The sequence below is a fragment of the Talpa europaea genome, assembly GCF_964194135.1.
Source record: "Talpa europaea genome assembly, chromosome: 2".
Classification (NCBI taxonomy): domain Eukaryota; kingdom Metazoa; phylum Chordata; class Mammalia; order Eulipotyphla; family Talpidae; genus Talpa; species Talpa europaea.
The window spans coordinates 41395290-41417156 of NC_140068.1; the positions used below are offsets into that span (position 1 = coordinate 41395290).

General features: G+C 39.3%; 1 protein-coding gene across 1 annotated transcript in view; it reads right to left on the minus strand.

Moving 5' to 3' along the window:
* SLC16A10 (solute carrier family 16 member 10) overlaps nt 1-21867 on the minus strand; it is a gene marked incomplete at both ends in the record, with an annotated part of 99626 nt that overhangs the window by 3199 nt on the left and 74560 nt on the right. The window contains one exon of the mRNA XM_084228111.1: nt 2754-2897. Within this exon, the coding sequence (XP_084084237.1) occupies nt 2754-2897 (144 nt within the window). The remainder of the gene's footprint in view (nt 1-2753; nt 2898-21867) is intronic.

The window sequence follows — 21867 nt, forward strand, 5'->3', positions numbered from 1 at the left end:
TCTTGCACCAGATACATTTGGTGCAAGATTGTACCAGATACATTTATGCCTTGTTTGCATCAACCTGCCAGAGTCTGGGCTGACTAGATTTCTTTAATGAAAGGAAGCTGGATGTCTGTAATGCAGCAAATATCCATTAGAGGGCTCCCTTGAAACTTGAGAAACAAACCAAATCTTTCACTAGATGATCGGCAAGAATATCTGCAGAGAGGGACTAATAAAAGAGTTGTGTGACCAGACTCCTTCCTGTGACTGTCTGCCTGGACCTATGAACACACTGATCTCAGCAAGGCAGCCTCTCTGTTTCTCAGTGTTTGCATTTATAATTGAAAACAGTGACTGTCCTTCTTCAAAGGACTGGGGCGAAGAGTAAAGGAGATGATGCATGTTAGGCTTAGTTCATCATCTGGCCTGTTGACATACCCAAGAAATGGTATTAATTCAAGTCAATGCATGGGAGTTACTTTATCCGAAATATGTTTTTTCTGATCATTTTTCCTTGCCCCAATTTTAGATCCCTGTGCTCTCCTTCAAGGCACTGCTCAAATAACGCCTCTCACCTGCACAGTGGCAGATGGCTCTGAACTCCTATCCCCAAGGCTCCCTGGGCTGTCCTTCACCTTCCTTCCACAGCCAAGCTTTTGGACGAAGTTGTCTATATTTCCATTTACTGATTGGTCACATTCAGTCTTTTGCACTTGCCACTCTACTGAAACTACCTTCTGTCAGGTCAGGAACAGTCTCTCTCTTACTGAATCCAATGAAAACCTTTTTTTAGTTTTTAACATGCCTACCTAGCACTAGCTATAAACACTGCTGAGCCCTCGGGAGCACTTTCCCCACCCACCTGGCCACTCCCTCTCAATTTCTCTTGCTTAATGGAGTCTTCCATTCACCCTATTACAGCCCATGAACACTAAAACAAGATCTCCAATCCAGTCTCTTAGGAGTTTCAAACTCAACTTGGTTTTCCTACAAGCACCACAAACGTAGCCTGGCAAAGATGTACCCTGATTTACTGAATGATCTGGATAGAACAGTAAAACTATGTACTTTCTTACACCAGCCACAAATTTCAGCCTGGCCCTGTATCCCATTTTATTCTCTGTTGGGTCCCAGTATCTCTGCCTTGGTTCTTTATGCCTATACTACTTCAGCTCCAACTAAGCCCTCTGACTCCACTCTTCAAAAAAAAAAAAAAAAGAAAAAAGAAAAAACCCCACAACTTTAGGGCCTCCCTGGTGGCGCAGCGGTTGAACACTGAGCTGCGAAGCTGCCCGCAGCCTCTGCAGTGCCAGTTCGATCCCCAGCCTTCGGCCCTGGCGAGGGTCCCACATGGCGCGCAGATCTCTCCCACTGCCCACTGCTCCCCTCAGCAGTGTATGGTCAGTCTGCCTGTTCTGCTCCCACTCTGGCTCTGGTGAATTCTCTCACCCTCCTGCGCTTCTGACTGTACCCAGTGCTTGTATAAATAAATAAATAAAATCCTTAAAAAAAAAAAAACAAAATCCCACAACTTTATTGGGATAAAATCCATGCACCATAAAATTTACCCATTTAAAATACACTGCTCAGTAGGTTCAGTTAATTAACAACATTGTACAACCATCATTACTTCTAATTTTAGACTATATCACCCAAAAAGAAACCTCATACTAGTAGCCACTCCACATCCTCTCCCTCTCCCAGCCCCTGGCAACCAGTGATCTACTTTCTGCATATTTTTAGATATTTCATATAAATGGAACCATACAATATGTGGCTTTTATGACTACCTCAACTCTTGCCTCCTTCCTTTACTCCATCTCATCCTTCACAGTTAACAGCTTCAACACTAGTAAAATACAATTCATGTCATGTCACTCCCTTGCTTAAAATCACAGATTTCAAAATAGAATCCATTCTCTTTTGTGCTCAAACAAGCCCTTAACAACCTGGCCCCTGCCTATCCCCTAACCAATCAATCTACCCATTCTCTCTCTATTCTGTTCAAACATTTAGTTTCCCAGATATAACATACTGTATCCACCTCTTTGTCCAGGTGGTTTCATCTGCTTGGAACACTCTAGTCTCTTATCTAAGTGCCACACACCTCTTAACACCCACCAGCCTAGGAAGCTTGCTCAGCCTCTCACTAGTGATTCAGAAGCTGAGCCCAGTTTCCATGGCACCCCTCTGGTATTCCCATTATTCCACTGTGCTGCAACACTGTTTTGCCTGTCTCCCCATGAGACCATTAGCTAGTAACTGAGGGCATAGGCCACGTTTCAACTGCAGCATTTAACACAATGTCTGGCATGAGGGAGTCCCTTAAATACTTGTCAAATGAGTATCAATGTGATTCTGGAATTAGCATTTGTTTAGTGCACATCCCATAACACCCTGGAGGCAATTTTTAATAAAGAAGCTCAAAAGACACATATACACACCCCTCTGAATTTCACAAGATATTGCAAAAGGCACATGACTACGAGAACTATGCCAAAAATAAAACATTCTTCTTAGAAAAAGCAAGGGCAAAAAGTATTTTGGTTTGGTGGAGTGCCGTGGCAAAACAAAGAAGATTGTTGTTTGATTGCCAGTTTCTCATGTTGAAAACCCAAAACAGAACTGATTTTGCCCTTGAAAAACTACTGATATAAGTTCTGGAAAACACTATTTTTCCAGAAGAACTGAAACAAAAGCATACCCATAATAAGATCTTAGGTGATAAGGATCATTTTGCTGGGGAGAAAGAAGGCTTAAGAAAATACCTGTAGATAAACTTTCTTCACACCAGGCACATAATCTGCAATCCGGCCAAAGAGCAGCCGTCCAACCCCCGAAGTGATGCCAATGCACATGAGCACCACCTCTTTATTTGTTTCATCTTGAAATCTTTCGTTCACATATTTCATCTGTAGACCAAAGAGACAGAGACACACTAAATATGGTATGAAACTTGACAAGTTGGAAGGCTTTGGACAAATGCCATTGTTTCTCTAGACTGTGATAATTCTCACCCCTTTCCAAATTCAATATGTGCAAAATCTGTGATAACTTTTATGAGAACATATGAAGAAAAGATAACATGATTTTGTTTGCATAAAGTAAGAATTTTTATCAGAGGTCTTTTTAAATATTTCATAAAGGATTACCAGCACACACTTTATAAGTTAACATTGAACCATGAGCTAAAGGAAGAGAACCGAATTCTGAACACACAATACAACCTTGTACTCCCAAGGTCACCCGAGGACCAGCCCATCATCTGCAAACCTGAAAGGCAGTTTTAAGGATCAATTCTGGAGTTTCATTTCTTTTAGGAGGACCTGAACCCCACTTATATCCCTGAAATAAATTATAGTGGAGCGGGTAGGATAAAAGCATAAGGTTTCCTACCTTTGAATTTGCCTATTTGTGTGATATTAAAACATATAAAAATAGTTTAACAGAGAGGTTAAAAGAAAAATCTCTAGAGAGACTACTTGGGTTTAAGTCTTGTTGGTTCCATTTCTTGTCAACCTTGTGACCTTAGGTAAGTTTATAGCATCAAGGACTCCAAGATTCCACGTCTATAAAATGGAGACAGCAATAGTACTTCAAGAGGGTGTCTGTGAGGATTAAATACCATATCTGTGTAAAGGACTTAGAACAGTGCCTGACACAGATATTAATTTTAGCCTTTTTTCTATTTAACAGAACCTAGTATTTCAATTCATAGTCTAGAACAGGATTATTAATCAACAACCTGCCCTTGACAATGTTTTAAAAGGCAGTGTGGGGGCCTCCCTGGTGGTGCAGGCAGTTGAGCGCTGGGTTGTGAAGCTGCCCCGCAGCCTCTGCAGCGCCGTTTCGATCCCCAGCCACCGGGTGAGGGTCCCACATGGCACGCAGACCTCTGCAGTGCCGGATTGATCCCCGCTGGCCTTGGAGCAACCCACATGGCGGGGCAGACCTCTCCTGTCTCGCCCGCTGCTCCACTCAGCAGTGTGTTTCGTCAGTCTGGCTGTTCTTTTCCCTGTCTGTGCTCTGTCTCTGGTGAATCCTCTCACCTGCCACACATCTGGCCTGTACCCTGGTTCTTGTATAAATAAATCTTCAAAAAAAAAAAAAAAAAGGCAGTCTGATGGCAGGTGTTATAATGGGTCACACTAACATAGCTTTGACCCCAAAGCCCCAAAGTTTCACAGATTGCAACCTAGCACTTTCATATTCTCGTGATCTCCTATCTGTACTCACAAGGAGAAAAAGTCTGTATTCCCACTGCTTCTGCTTTCTCTGAAACCACTGAGATATTACAGCAAACACAAACAGTTGTCTCAAACAACTGGATTCACTGTCTACTACACCAAACATTCTAGAAGTCTGTAAGCAAGTCTCCCAGAAAGTCGCTGGCCCAGATGGTTTCTATGTGGCACAAGGAGCCTTCCTCGGTGACATCTCCTTAAGAGAATTCCATTTTATACTTTTAAACCCATTTGGATATGCCAATACCACCTTATCTGTCTTTTCCCTTTCAAACTAATAACTGTTTTCCCTAACTTTTGTATTTTCAAACCAACAGAATAATCCTCTCCAAATAGTCCTGTAATCTTATCAATTCCTTATTCATCATTTGTCCATGTCTATCTCTATGCGCCTTATTTTGGTATTAAAAGCCCTCCACAATGTGCCACTAATCTCTTTGTTTCTTTATTATCTATTGACCCCAGTATCAGAAATAGAAAACTCAAATGTCTATAGGACTCAGGCAAATAGCATGAAGGAGTAAAATAGACTTGTTGGAGAGAGGGAGCAAACACTTTAGATAAGTATTACCAAATAGGGCCACAAATCTAACTCCCAGCCTCCTTTTATTTTATTTTTTTTCCCCTTTTATTATATAGAGAAGTCACAAACCTGGATTTTTGTGTAGAAATGCTGGCACCTAATTTGAATTTGAAACACTTCGTGATTCTATCCTATGTATGCCAAACAAAACAAAACATGTCTGCAAACAGCATTAGGCCAGCTTTGATCTCAAATCCCTTCCAAATCCCATCCTAATCCCATCTGGCCCAGCAGTGTAGGTCCAGTCATTATCCTTAAACATACCTGATATGTTCTCACCTCTCTACATTTCTGCTGCCTTTACTACTTCTTATACTTTCTAAGTCTTACCCATTCCTTATGCCTCTGCTGAAATCCACCTTTTCTCACAGCTGTCCTGGTTACCTCAATCTCACTTCTCCTTGTTACTGCCTGGTTTTCATTTGGTGCCTGAAGTACTGAATGTTCCTACAACAGGGCCTTTTTAGCTTCTAACTCGCCACATTCTCTTGAGTAAACTCTTCCATGTCAAAGTAAACACATCTGCCTGCCTATTCCAAAGGCACCACAAAGTAAACATGCCCCATGCTGAATTCATCTCCCACTCCAGGCCTGCTCTCCCTCCACTTCACTGAACAGTCTAAGACAGGCCTACACCGCCCCCGCGCACCCCCACCCCAACCCTGAGGTAAGAACCTGACTGACAACCATCCTGGATTACTCTCTCTCCCTCCCTTCAAATCCAATATCCCTATATCTCTCTCAGACACACCACCTTTGGTCCACGTTTCTCACAGTGTCTTAGTTTGGGTTCTTCTCACTCCTCACCTAGACCACGACGATAGCTGTCTAGCATGCTTCTTGCTACGGTTCCCACTCTTAAATCTCTACTCTGTACTCTCTGAGGCCACCAGATTAATAAATTCAAAATTAAAAAATGGCACTTCTCTGCTTAAAACCCAAACTCAAACTCCTCTTTTGCTACTGCAACCCCCCTCTAGCTCCCTCCTCATGCACACCACATTAACACTGCAGGACAACAGAGCTGCTACTAGTCACAGATGGGCTGCTGAGATGTAATCGAGATGCTCAAAGTATAAAACACACAGCAAATTTAGAAGACTTAATGATAAAAAGCATGTAAAATGTCTCATTAATAATTTAACATATAGGGACTCCCTGGTGGCGCAAGGGGTTAAGACACAACCTATGAAGCTGTCCGCAACCACTGCAGCAGGAGTTCGATCCCTGGCCTTCCAAGGAGCAACCCACAAGGTGCAGCAGACCTCTTTCCTGCTGCTCCCCTCAGCAGTGTACTTCAGTCTGCCTGTTCTGTTCCCTACTCTATCTTTGGTGAGTCCTCTCACCCCCCACGCCTCTGGTGTGTACCCCAGTTCTTGTATACATAATCTTTAAAAAATAATTTAAAATATAGATTCCACTGAAATAATACAATAATACTTTATGATTACATAAAGTATTAAATTATTTTTCCTTTCTAAAATATGGCTACTAGAAATTTTTAAGCTACATGTATGTAGCTTTTTTTTTTAGAGTCAAGCATCAGGGATACTTTTCTTTCTTTTTTTTTTTTTTTAAAGATTTATTTATTTATTTATTTAAGGATACAAGCACTGGATACAGTCAGAGGCACGGGAGGGTGACAGAATTCACCAGAGCCAGAGGGGAGAGCAGAGCAGGCAGACTGACGAAGTACACTGCTGAGGGGAGCAGCAGGTGGCAGGAGAGGTCTGCGTGCCATGTGGGACCCTCACCCGGTGGCTGGGGATCGAACCGGCACTGCAGAGGCTGCGGGGCAGCTTCACAACCCAGCACTCAACCACTGCGCCACCAGGGAGGCCCGGTTCCATTAATTTTTACTGAACATTACTGACTTAAGAAATGTACTTGTGTCTACAAAGACAATTATTGATAAAGATGACCTCAAACTGGCTTATTCCTCTAAATCATTGTCACTCCCCATTAAGTGAGATTAAAGCAGAAAGAGATAAAATATGGCTCAATTCTAAGAAAATGAATAACCTGACTTAAGGCAGGTGGGATATAAATATGTGTATTGGCCAGTATTATTTGGAATTTGAATCCAGACTCTAGTGTATTAATCCATTTCAGAAAAGCACCTGAGAGAGCCATTATAACTTTTTAAGAGACATCTTTTGTTTTCAAAAAAGACTGGATTTGCCAGTCATTCTTTTAATGAGACTAAGAACACCCCTGCCTGCAAAATTGCTATTGTCCTTTATTAGTTACTTACCTTCCCCTGTTCTATTTGTAATCCTTAAAAGAAATAATACGGCAAAAAGTTGTGGGTCTTTTGAAAGAGGGTACATTGGTAAATTCATATTATGCTTAGGTAGAAATTTAGTTCTTCAACTATAAGAAGTATTATTTCATTGAACTAATTTCTCTCATTGTTATTTAAATAAAGCCACTTCAAACTTCTAATTCCCTTCCCCAACCTTCAGTCAAAATCTGCAAACAATAGAAGTTTCTTTGTTCACTAAGTAGGGGGATCTGATTTTGGAAAACAGAATATGGGAATGCTGGATCTCTGGGTTCTAGGCAGTCCTCTGCTTTGTGAAGTGGCCAGGACGGGTGTGTCTTGTTTGCAGCCCCAGACTCCCACGACGGCTGCCAGCTATTTCACAAATCCCTGCTCATCTCTCTCAACTTCAGGAGACTGGCATGCACTTTAGTTTAGCAGAAGGCATGAACATTGGGCAAATCTGATATTTCTAATAAGGAGCTGAGTAAAAACATGGAAATGTTGAAGGAATGTTTCCATAGTTAACCTAATGTATTTAATACATAAAAAGTGTGCACTAAAGGCTACTTGTCCACAGCGTCATTTTGTAGAGCAGTTATTTATTTATTTATTATATTTTGTTCCCCTTTTTTCTAGTTCTTTTTTTTTAATATTTATTTATTTATTTATACAAGAACTGGGTAAAGTCAGGAGCACGGGAGGGTGAGAGAATTCACCAGAGCCAGAGCTGGGAGCAGAACAGGCAGAAGGACCGAAGTACACTGCTGAGGGGAGCAGCGGGTGGCAGTGAAGGTCTGTGCGCCATGCGGGACCCTCCTCCAGTGGCCGGGGAGCAGCTGGGGAACGAACCAGCGCTGCAGAGGTTGCGGGCAGCTCCGCAACCCAGCGCTCAACCGCTGTGCCACCGGGGAGGCCCCTAGAGCAGTTATCCAAAAATATAAGTATCTTTAGGGTAGGAATCAGCCTTTTATTTATTTTCAAACATTTGTTTATTCCAGGGCTGCACACCTCTAGGAGGTAACCTGAGCCTTGCAGACTGCTTAAATGCTGCCTGCTCCTGAAATATTTTTTCATCGTTCCACTAACTTCCACTAATCATAGAAGTCATTTTTGGATTATGTGAAATCCTGCTTACTGTTTTGCTATCCAAAGATAACCAAGACCTCATATCTCAAAATACTTGCTTATTCAAAATCCATGGGTGAAAGAAGGAAAAAAGACAAACCAATTTCCTCTTCCACCTAACCATCCCCACTTCATATAAATGGTGATAGTGTCTCTATGGATGACACAGAGGGAGAGTTCCTTTTCTTTCAATAGAGGCCAGAGGTAGATCCCATTTTCAAGAGGTCAGGGCAGCAGCCTAAGAAAACAACCATCTTGGACAAAATCAACACGCAAAAGTCAGTAGTCTTCCTATACACAAACAATAAATCTGAAGAAGAAGAAATCAAAAAAACCATCCCTTTTAGTATCGAAACAAAAAAAAATCAAATATTTGGGAATAAATCTAACAAAAGAGGTAAAGGACCTATAAAACACTGTTAAAAGAAATAGAAGAAGGCACAAAGACATGGAAAGACATCCCCTGCTCATGGATTGGAAGAATAAACATTATTAAAATGGCCATCCTACCAAAAGCAATATATAGATTCAATGCTATTCCAATAAAAATTTCAAGTCATTCTTCAAAGAAATAGAACAATTATTGATGAAATTCATATGGAATCACCAAAAACCCCGAATAGCCAAAGCTCTCCTGAAAAAAAAAGAAGAGAATGGAGGCATCACACTCCCAGACTTCAAACTATACTACAAAGCCATAATCATCAAACTGCATGGTATTGGAACAAGAACAGATATACAGACCAATGGAATCGAATAGAAAATCCAGAAATAAACCCACAGATTTATGGTCAACTAATCGTTGACAAAGGAGCAAAGACTATGCATTGGAGCAAAGAAAGTTTGTTCAATAAATGGTGCTGGGAAAACTGGGTCGCTACATGCAAAAGAATGAAGCTTGACTACTACCTAACACCATGCACAAAAACCAACTCAAAATGGATTAAAGAACTAGACATAAGACCTGAAACCATAAAATACATAGAAGGAAATATAGGTGAAACACTACGTGATATTCACATCAAAGACATCTTTACAGACACATCACCCAAAGCAGTGATAGTGAAGGCAAAGATAAACAGCAGGGACTACATCAAATTAAAGAGCTTCTGCACAGCAAAAGAGACAATAACAAAAACAAAGAGAAACCCCACCAACTGGGAGAACATTTTTGCACACAACACTAATGATAAAGGACTGATCACAAAAATCTGCAAAGAACTGATGAGACTCAACAACAACAAAGAAAATAATCCAGTCAAAAAATGGGCAGAAGAGCTAAAAAGAAACTTCTCTGAAGAGGAAATGCAAATGGCCAACAGGCATATGAAAAAATGTTCAACATCACTTGTAATCAGGGAAATGCAAATCAAAACTACCATGAGATACCATCTTACACTAGTGAGAATGGCACATATTAAAAAAACTAGCAACAACAAATGTTGGCGAGGATGTGGAGAAAAAGGAACTCTCCTGCACTGCTGGTGGGAGTGCAAACTGGTCCAACCACTATGGAGAGCTGTGTGGAGATTTCTGGACCTACTAAACATTGAACTTCCATATGATCCAGCAATTCCACTCCTAGGTATTTACCCAAAGGACACAGAAACATCAATTCCAAAGAGCACCTGCACACCTATGTTTATAGCAGCACTATTTACAATGGCTAAGCTTTGGAAACAGCACAAATGCCCAAAAATAGATGACTGGATCAAGAAGATGTGGTACATATATACCATGGAATATTACTCAGCATTCAAAAAAGATAAACACATGCAATTTGCAGCAACATGGATGGCGCTGGAAGGGATCATGCTCAGTGAAATAAGCCAGAAAGAAAAAGAAAAATACCAGATGGTCTCACTCATAGCAGGAATTTAGAAAACTTAAATAAGGGACCAGGAAAATGAATAACTATAAGAAAGTGAAAATCAAAATCAACAAAAAACTATGAACCAGAGACACTCTATGGGGGCTAGGGGGCAGGAGGGGAGGGATTGGGGTCAAAATAAGGGGGTTGCAATTGTATGGGGAATACAAAAATAAAATTTATTATTAAAAAAAATAATAATAATAAAAATAAAAAAATAAGAAAACAACCATCTTGGGGGACTGGCTTTGGCATGGCTTCTCTCCTCTCCAGCTCTTCCCAACAGGGAGCCTCAGTGCCAGATACCGGGAGACAGCACTTTGTGTTGCTCCACTGAGAGTGAATCCAAGCTGAGTCTTCTGGCTCTAGATCAGCCATGATGAAAGTTAAATGGTTGCCCATAATATAAAGCCAACTCCAGTAAAGCATGAGAAACTACAACTTCTTGTCAACAAATGATTTCATAAGAGAAGAGTGTCCAATAGAAGGGAACCCCAAATCACTTTTTTTTACAGAAGCACTTCAAAACCTGTAGTGGTACACACCAGTTAAACAAGGTGGTCACTAGTCAAAAAGGCCCACAAGCTACTGTCTTATTTTCTAACACTGTGTCACTTGGCCATGTCATTCTGACCACTGGTCTCTTTATCCCCTGCCCCTTTTTTAAGGGATAGGTAGTTTTTGGTTAATGTCTTTTATGTAACGTTTACATAACTCATTACAGGGCCTCTCCTGGCGGCGCAGGCGGTTGAGCACAGTGCTGTGAAGCTGTCCGCAGCCTCTGAAGCATGGGTTTGATCCCGGCCAGCAGGGGAGAATCCCACATGGTGCAGCGGACTCGTCCTGTCTCGCCCACTGCTCCCCTCAGCAGTGTATTTCATCAGTCTGCCTGTTCTGCTCCCTGGTCTGTCTCTGGTGAATCCTCTCACCCTCCCGCGCTTCTGGCCTGTACTCCAGTTCTTGTATGCATGGGTAAATAAATCCAAAAAAATAATAATACATAACTCATTACATTAAGAGTATGATAAAACTTCGTTGCACACAAGTTAAACTACATACCTTTGGGGAATGGTAAAGAAATGAAACTACAGAAGAACCTTAAAGATACCTTTATTTCTGACTAGTGGATTTGAAGCAACAGCTGATTAGATCAAGTACCAACTGCTAACAAAGGCAGTGTTTTAAGGGAGGAAAGTAGGGCACAAACAGGCCCAACAGACCCTGGAGGCTATAGGACTAATAGAACACAGTGCCTTTGCAGAACTGAGGGGGAAAAATATCAACAATATTTATCATCCACTGTTGTTGAAGTTACTATGCCCTTTGGGAGACAGATTCCAGGCACGCAGTCATCTGTCCTTGCCTGTGATGGTGGATTCTCTAATCCTCTGCCCTTCCTCTTGATACACAACATCAAACTGGGAAGAGGGTAGACAACAGGAAGGCAAGTGCACCCATTTTGTCTCTAATGGAATAAACACTTTTGGCCAAGGTGGGGTTGGGAGTGGAAAACCTGTGTCTCTCAAGTTTACATGGTACATCCAAAATTGGGTAATCAATGCTACACGATATTTCTGTGGTTTTGGAATTTAGAATGATTTCTACAACTTCCAATTTCCCAGTAGGGATACTGAGTTCAGAGCACTTTTACTAACTTGCTATTCACTCAAGATAAGCAGCTTAGGCTTGCTGCCCCTTGCCAGCATGCAGTTAATACAGTAATTTCCAGAATATATCCAACATTAGAAAATTTATTCCATAACATAAAAAAAAATTCTGCTTTAATAAGACTTTTCAAATGGTAAACTAAAAAATAATAATAATAAAAAGGAGCCTGGCTCCTTTAAAAATTAGATGTACATTTGAAAGGGAGTAGAGTGCCTGCTAGAGTGGTTAATGGATAATCTCAGAATTTGATGCAAATCAAAACTTTACACTACCCTTTGACTTCAAAGTAAGATGAACAAAAATCTTCTGAATGGAAGAGGATTCCATCTTCCCGGCACCCCCCCATCCCTTTTTCAAACAACTATGTTTATCTGTTTTTGCTGAGAAAAGTAAATTAAAAGATGTGGGCATTTCCTTAGGAAGTTTTGCATAAGCACTGTAGCCAGCGAGCCCAGTGAGATGATTAACGGTGGTAGAAAACTATCAGTTTGGATGCATAAAATTAAGCCCTTTACAGCATATAATGCTGAAATAGCACTTTTTGACCATTAATACAGATACTTCTTGGTTAAGTGAGTGTGAAAGTGTCATTTTACTCTGATAAATTTGATCAACTGTGCTCTGACAATAACACAGCTCTAAAGGAAAGGGAAAGAAAAACACAAATACTTCTTTGCCTGCCATCATTTTTAAGACCTACCACCTTTCAGCAATCTAGTGTCTATTTCTAATGAGATAATTCCATACTGGCTAAACTCGCTGCGCAGGTACCTACTGCTCCTCAGCAGCTGTGCGGAAGAGCCGACCTTTGGCCCAACAAGCTCTAGGAGACATGGGTAGTTGGTTCTGTTTGTTTTTTTACCCGGCCAGTCTTTTCCATTTCATTAAGATGGGTTTCCATGGTGTCAGTAATCACACATGGCACTCTACAGACACGGAAAAGTCAGGAATGAGAAATAAAAAAGCAAGAGTTTCCAGAGTGAATATTATTTACAGCCAGCAGGAAGAGTTCAGAAGAAAGAAAAATGGTTAATGGTTGGAAAAACTTTGGCTTCATTTTGAAAATATTTTCTAACTCTCAAAACTCTCTAGAGTCTTTGCTGTTTTTCCCTTTCTGCTTTTTAAAGAATAAATTTCTTTAGGTTTTGCCAAAAGAAGGGAAAAAAAAGTCCCGCCCTGGACATAGAATTATTCAGATTGAGCAAAAATATTTCTAGAGGAATTATCAATAAAAACTTATTTGGATTTAGCCACTAGTTCAAATAATCCTGAATTTTAAATGCTTAAGATGGACTTCATCTTAAAATAGAAAATAAATGACCAGGATTTTCAGATAACTTGAGATTATTTGGTGACCTTGACAATTTCTGTGATAGATATCTCACAAATTATAAAAAATTGTTCTAGTCCTTCCTGAAATGAACAATGAGAAGTGTTCAATCTGTTGGTTTACTAAATGTCTATTCATTCCACTAAAGACCAAATTTGATTCTGAGCAATTTCCTTCTTGGAGTCTCATTCCTGGCACACACTCTGATACTAGGTTCCTGGTTAGTTTGGACGAATATGGACTGTGAGTTACGTCAGTGTCTGTCTGTGAAGAAGTCAGCTGGCCCCTACTCTGCTCATCAACATCACTGAGGCTCAGCCACAGTCCCTTTCCCCTGCCCGCCCCCCCAACTCCAAAGCTTCAGTAGAGCACTTTGAAGACATACAGCCTTCACCGACGTGGTCTCCTGTTTGTGATTAATCATGAATTTTGATAAGCAGTCCAAAATGAACAAATGTACCCAACTGAAGGCTAGTTGAATTAAGCTTAAATTTTAGAAGTTTAAGGCAGACTTCATTTTAAAGTAGAAAGGATAATTTCAGACAGTATTACTCAAACACTAGGATTTGGGGTAACTTGCTAACTTATCACTGGCAATAAAGTTGTAAGCCAGATATATTATAAATTAGCAAAATTAGTTCCATTTCTTCTTGAACAATAAGAAATATACAGACCATTGGTACACTGAAATTTTAATTTAGTGTAAGGTTTATCTATTTTTGAGAGCAGAGAAATGGAAGTATTAGTTCTTATTCAGCTTCTTAAATTCACCCTAATTCTGAAGTGATGAAAGCTTGAGACTTCCATGAAAATTCTATCTTCTTCTAACCTTTCCTCACTAAGATTCCATCAAACTAGTGATGTTGGCTAGAGAACTCCTTTCCCAAAGCCTCCTATTTTCCTCTCTCCTCCAGTCTTTGTAAGGCACAGTGTTGAATTTTCCTATTAATTCTCAGAGTTACCTAGTTGCTCTCCCTAGCATCATATGAAAGTCAAGATTTTTTTTATCTGAATGAAGATAAAAAATTGTTAGGATTGGTCCTAGATTAGTTTTCCTTCCCCTGTGGTAATTTCCACAAACTTCTGAGAATTTCTATTTCAATTTCCCCCCCTTTCTTAAGAATAAGCCTATTTGAGTGGGAGGCTGAGAGAGTGGTATGTGACTATTTTAAACCTGTTCAGTTGTTTAAAGTGTCCAGGAAGAAAAGGAGCACACCCCTGTATGATAGATACAAATGGCCTCTATGATCTGGATTAAGGCGGTTGGCACAGCAGAGAAAAAACCTTTGTGGGCTGCGAGTTGGAAGGTGTAGGCATAGTAGAAGAAGACATGGTTTTGCAGTCAAATTATGCCCTGCTCCTTACTGATTCTAAGATCTTGGACATTTGTTCCCCAATCACATACAAATACAGCATGTAGCTTCACACTTTGAGAGGACCACTGCCTTGGAATTATTCTGGAAATTTATGGAGGTTATTTACATATCTGATACAGTTGTGTCCAAGCATTACCTTTTTTTACTTAAGTTTTTATTATGATAAAATTTACATCACATAACATTTACCATTTTAGCCATTTTTAAGCATACAGTTCAGTGGCATTAAGTACATTCATTGTCTCACACAACTATCACTACCATCCATCCCCAGAACTTTATTTTCCCAAACTGAAACCCTATCCCCATTTATTAAGTGATATCCCCTCATTATCTTCCTACCCCATCCCCTAGAAACACCCATAATACTTTGTTTCTATGAATTTACTCCTCTAGTGCAATCATTAGACACCTCATCTACGTGGAACTGGACAATATTTGACCTTTTGTGACTGTCATAAAGTTTTTGGGTTCACCCATGTTGCATGTGTCCTAAGCATTAATATTATTTTATTCAAAATGTCTTCTTTTACTTCTCCTTGTTAGAAGAGGGTCACTATTACTCTTTTAAAAAATGTGTACATGTAAATTTTGTGATTAATGAATTTTATTTCAGTAGAGAAGAGGTAGCACAAATCTGACACACTGTGTAGAGACACAGCTGGGCTGCTGTGAAGCTTAAGGTGATGCAGAGCTTAGAAAGCATCTGGCATGGAAAAGGTAGACAGGGACACCAGGAATGGGTATTTTGGTGCAAATAACCATAAGAGCTGAAGAGCAGGAGCAAGGAAACCCCTGCAGAGAAGAGCAATTATTGCTGAGGCACCAACAGGTCAATAAGAACTTTCTTCAAAACAAGAATTAATGAGAAAGGTCAGGAACTGTGAGAAGTCTCTGAGGCAACTGAGGAGTCAGAGACATGTACAACGAAAGTGTGTATACACAGGAGCAGAAGTACAATTAAGTGACAGGGATACGTGGTTTATACATCACAAATTCCTCAATATATGGCAGCATTTTAAATTCCGTGCTGGACTGTGGTCACCCTCAGGCATACCATTCTTCTGGAAACAGTTAGGAAAAGGTAAAAGGCATAGGGGGCATTATTTTATATACCTCCATCAGGCTGATGATGGGCCTCTTGCCACTCCTTTTCATATTCTTAAGTTATTTCACATTGAAACTAATCTAGATAAGCACAAAATCACTATCATTATACGTATGTGACCAGAAGGAAGTCTCTAGACCAGATTATTCCTTTCTCTGTAAGATGGAGACAAAACTGTTCTCATCTTACAGGGTTAGATGTTGAAGATTAAAGAACGAACTTGAAGAACATAAAGTGCTACCAGAATGAAGAATTACGGTAGGGAAACTGGTAGACCTGGGACTTCACCAAGTCAACCAACCTACTAAGCTCAGCCTGAAATTGGCCAAAAAACATTTGCGGGCCAGGCGTGTGCTAGGTGCTGAGGGTGGGACAATGAAGAGGGGCCTCTGTCTCTACTTGAGAAGTGTCCAGTTACCTTACCTGTTTCTTCTTTATCATTTCCTCAGGAGTCAGGACAATTCCCACAAAAATCTAATGTATTTCATAGGTAAATCCACAGTTTTCACCAGACTTTCCCATATTTACATGGATTATAAATATTATATGGCCTCACAAAAATACACTACTGCTACTTTCAATTTAAGTTAAAATTAGTTATTTTTAAATGTTTGTGGATTTCTTTCTCCCCAAGAGTTTTACATCATTTAGTGGCTTTGGGGCTTACATTCTAGAGATAATTTCCATGCCTAGAAAACCATGTATCTTTTCTAAAAACTACTGTTGATTATCTATAAATACTTATTTTTTGCTAACTAAATATATTTTGGAACACATGACAAACTTACTCTGCTTTACTAAAAGCAGCAGCTTCAGTTTTAATTATTTGTGTTTTCTAGATTTCATATGTATTAATAACATCCCAATGTATAGAGAAAAAAATTATTAAAAAAAAAAACAACTCGACTAACTTGTTTTGATGGAAGTGTTCTGTAGATATTTAACTTCACCATTAATAAGTCACAAGTGGCCAGAGAAGTTGAGATCCTTATGAGAATGCTGGTGAATACTGCCTAAGGCACAAGACTGAAAAAGGGGCAAATTTTCACTAACCTGAGTAGTCAAATTGCAGCAGATGTTGAGTTCTGCAGGGAAATAAATGCAAGGTTAGAAAAGCAAGAAAAGCAAAGACACTGTTGAAAAAAGTAGTTATAAAGTGAAGGAAAGAAGATGTCTCATCATTCATGTAATAACCACATGAGAACTGAGGAAAATAGTATAGTCGGATATAAAAGCAGTGAATAAAGTTTCTGAAGAAAAAGGAATGTGTGGGTCCTATGCAAGAATTTTTCTTTTTAATATTATACATCAGAAAAAAATTTTGACTAAAATTTCATCAACTGCCGGCTTGCTTCAAGATAGATACTAAAGAAATTCTGTCATAAGTTTCCCAAGGACAAGAAGGTTTCTTATTTTTTGTATCTTCCAGTTATCTAATGTTGCCCTTCACCAGGCACTTTGTCACTTTCTCAGTGAAGTTCCTGACTGCCCAAACTGAAATCCCCTCTCAACATCACTTTCCATCTCATTCTATTTTCATTATTTAAACACCGCCTTATTTATGTGTTTACATAGTGAGCTCTGTGAGAACAGAGACTAGGTCTCTTCTCACCACTGCATCTCCACACCTCAAGTGCAAGTGGCACCCAGCAGGTGCTCAGTGAGAATTTGTCAAATGAATGAATGCTTGCAACTTTCAACTGATTTGTAATTTGAGGATGATACACATATGCAAGAAGACAAAAACCAGTGAAAAATGGAATAACACACCCAAAATCAATTCTAATAAAGCCTTTACCATTTAGTTGAACAAAATAAAACCTCTCTGAACCTCAAAAACTCTTATCTATTAGTGGGAGAAATGATATCAGAGCTGCTTTCTTCATAAGGGATGGCTGTGAGAGATGATTCAGAAAATGTATATGTGAAATAAATACCTTCACATCCATTTGGAAATTCACTGGGAAAAGAATGGATTAAATGAAGTGATTAAATGAATGAATGAAGTACTTAAGATCACATAACAAAAATATACAAGAATCACAAGTAGGGGTGATTGTATGTGTGTATACATAATCAGCACAAAGTGAATCTCAATGGATAAACTCTTTTAAATTAACAGGCTATACAAAGAAAAAGCCTGTCAAAGAAATTTTATAAAGCTATTTTTGAATGAGAAGTAGAAAAGTGAAAATTACTTTGATTAGAAAATCTTGGTGAAAAAGTCATGTGATTACTTTTTATTCGGTAAAGAACTAAAGCATTCTGCAGAACTGACACCAAAGTAACAATCAACATAAAGATAATTGGAATAATAAACCAAAACCAAGAATAAAAAGGAGAGAAAAGTGGAAGGAAAATGAAACTTTTAGCTCCTAATATTTAGCCCCCAAACAAAAACAATATTGTTAATTCTATCTTTTCAATTTAGTTGTAGTGCTAAGCAGACTGAGATTATACAACTCTTCAGATTATACAACTGCATTGGAAATCAATTTTAAAATGTTCCCAAAACTCTCCAAGTCTTTGCTCCTGTTAGAATCTTGCAGTCAACAGAGATATACACAATGGACAGGAGGAATAGCACAGCAGCCCAGTCCTGGCTGATACACAATAACCTTTGGTTTTCAAGGGTCCTACCATGATCCCTGTATTCTCAGGTTTCTGACACATAACCTTGATCCCTGAGGTCCAAACTTACCCATGAAAATAGACAACAGAGCCAGTTCAACTTCTACTGGCAACTGTGAAGAACTGTAGAAGGTCAAGATGACAAAATGACCTCCTGATTGGGAAATGAACCCCATGCGTTAACTAGGGTTATGTTAAAAATAGTTAAAAATGGTGACAGTTATTTCATTCTTCTAATAATTATATTTCTGCTACATACACATTTATATTTTACATTGTGATAAGCCTGTATTTATTTTCCTTGGATATACTTGGATGTTACAACTAGTTCTGCCACTTTTACAACTATGTGGCGTTTGGCAAGCAACTTAACCTTTCTGTGTCTTAGTTCTTTTACCATTAAAGAAAAATAAAAGAATAAAATTAAATGACCTATATGATCCCCCTGAACTCTTAATTACTGTTATACTTTTTGCAGGCATTTAAATATTTTATTTAAGCCACACTCTTCAGAAGACCCAGTGGCACCAGGCTCAAACCCCAGTTACAATGTGCACCATGAGCAACTTGTCTAACTGCCCCAGATCCGGTTTCTCTCATGCTAAAAGGAACTCTGATCACGCCTATCTCAAAGAACGGCCTGGAGGCTCAAATGAAAGATGTTTGTGGAAGCTTCTTACAAACTAAATTCAATACAAATGGGAAATCAATAAGAATTCTGTTTAAAAGAAGTGTGTGGTTTAAAACCAATGCTTGCATGGCTGTGAGACCCAGGCGTGCAGAATCTTCCAACTGTGCTCTGAAGCCTGGATGCTGCAGCTGTTGTTCCCATGTCACTTCAATTTGACATGGATGCTGACACGGCTGCTTGCATAACTGCATGCCAGTTGTCCATGTTAGCAATTCTGCCTCCAAATAGTAAGTATTGCCCTTTAAATGAGTTTTTCTCCAATTTTTTATGAGAGAATAGAAAGTTCCTGATTATAAGTGAGCTTCCTGATTCCAGTGGTGGTGGTGTTGGTGGTGGGGAAGCTTGATAGAGATAATTGGGGTAGGAAAGGGGAAAGCCAGGGTGGAAAACGGACAGCAGTATAGACATCTAAGGGCTAATCATTAAGAGATGTGTGGCCTTTGAGCTTTCTTTGGGTTAAGATTGTTCCCTACAGCATGAATACATAAGTATTATGCTCTGTAATTCTTAGACTTAATGTCTGCAAGGGCCGCCAAAGGGATGCCCCAGAACTTGGAGATGAGGTTAAAATAGCAGAAATGTACTCTCCATGGATAAGATAACTCTCTCCACCTACCAGAGCCATCTGGTAAATGTGGGATAAAAGCCAATGTCCAAATATAGCCTCAAAGGGAAGATTCTTCAAATTAAGATTACTATTATCCTCTAACATAACACTTTATTTTCTAATTGATACAAGAATCATCATAGAGCCCTTATCAGTTAATTTTGTTCCTCAAACTTGAACAAATTTCAATTTGATACTAATCCAAAGATGGATCAGCAAATGCTCACATGACAGTTAAAATTTGACAGTTAAAATTCAGGTTTTCAGTTAAAACCTGAAACACATCAGAACAAAACAAAATGCCTGGTAAAACACATTAGCAAGAAAGAAGGAGCAGTTTTCCAGCAGACTAAGCCTTCAGGGTCTTTTCAGGACACTAATGATCCATCAGTGGCCTGACAGAATCTGTAACCCTAAAATTCAAGCAATTTACTTTTTTCCATTTCCCTATAATAGTACTTAGGTTAATCAACTATAAGACAGACCTTGCTATAAATGTATGTTTTGTTCATCTGCTATACTTCATGTTTATTGTGGAAAACAAATTTGCACTTACAACTATGTATATGCCATGTTTTGCTTGTCACAGGTTGTGAAAAGCAAGAGATGCTTTTCATTTTCCATTTTCATGCTTCCATTTTCTCAAATCCACAATGACTAGAGATTAAAAGAGGAGCGGCAGGAGTTGGAAGTAAGTTACATGATGTCCCCTCACTCACATTACATCAGCACAAAAGTCCATTTCCTCCAGGGTCAACCTCCACAGCTATGTAGCCTGCTCTGAGCACTCGCATGGTTCAACACTTCCTTTTTTTAGTTTTGAGAGAAGAGATGGGAACTTATAAGGCAAAGAAAACTCTAGTCTAAGCCCTGTATGGCTGTGCCCACCTCTGGAGGGATTCCATGAAGGAACAGCAGCCTTTCATAAAAAGAACATAAAGCCTAGAGTCTGAGACCTGTGTTCAAACTGCAGCTCTGAACATAAGTCAGTGAGTGACCTTGAAAGGCAGAGCTTAGCAGAGCCGTTTCCTTAACCTCTGAGTAAGTGCTTATTTATTACATTCATCCTTGTGATCTTTAGATGAGATTTTGTGAAAATGACTGACATATGGTAGATTCTTAGCAAAAATTACCTAAGTCTCCCTCTGAGGAAACCCCAAAAAGTAAGAACCTGTATGCTGTTCCTATGTATCTGTGTGGTTCAGCAGCCCAAGCCCTGACTTGGAGCAAAGTTCTTGTTCTGATAATGACATGAACAGAGGTGCCCTGACTTGTGAGGTCATTCTATTGCTGACAGCCACAGTCTTGTACTGACTCATCTGGGCCATTTGAGCATCATTTGGCTTTGCTCTAAGCTATACAATCTGTCTTGAGGTACATGCCCCATTTTATTGACTTGTTGGCCTCAAAGGTTCATTTTTAGTTTAAAAATACAACTTGTTTGTTCCCAATTATAGTTGGACTTAGTGTCCACTTAATTGCCTTGTCAGGAGTTGCTGTACATCACAGCATTAGATAAGTGGGATCTTTCTACCAGGTCAAAGGTAGATAGCACAGTGAATTACTAGCTGCCACAAAACTAACATATATCTTATCACAGAGTTTCCTGAAAACAGGCTCGTAAGCACATATATTGCAGAATTCAGATTGAGTCACTGGCAGGAGTAATAAGAGACTAAAATTTAAAAACTAAAAATTCACCTATCACAAAGAATACAGGTAACTAAATAGCTATTTTTCTGGGTGAGTAGTGGTAGAGAGATGTGAAATCAATTAAAACTAAAGCATCATTCTTATAGTGAGAATGGAGCATTTCATGAAAAATGTTACATCATCATTGTCATTCTTAGGTATCTATCAGCGATCTCTGGTCAGTGCAACACTATCAAAGCTATAGGGACTTGTGTTTGGTGTACGGCTCCTACATCCTCAGTCTATTCTTACACAGACCACCCAAAGCTCTTTGAGATTTTCAATTGCTACACAATAGGGCAAACACCAATTGCCTAGCTTTCCCTGTTAATGGGGATGGCCAACAAAAGTTCCTATTTCCTCCATCCATTTATTTAAAATAGAAAGACACAGAAATTTCATCTGCATATCAAGTTAATATTTCAACACATATGTGTAAAGCTGCAGATTAGTGTGAAACACATCAATGCTGTCCTCCATCAACACATGGCATTAGTGTTATTCAATTATTCTGAGGTTTGCAAAGTTTGAATTTTATTTGTTAAGTATTTAATGAATATAAATACCATCTTGTCCAATAAGTACAGAATGTGAAAAATCATGGCAACAAAGTAGAAAATTTTTAAGATTAAAATGGTGAGATGAATAGTGCTTATATATGGACAAATATAGACGTGTCCATACTATATTC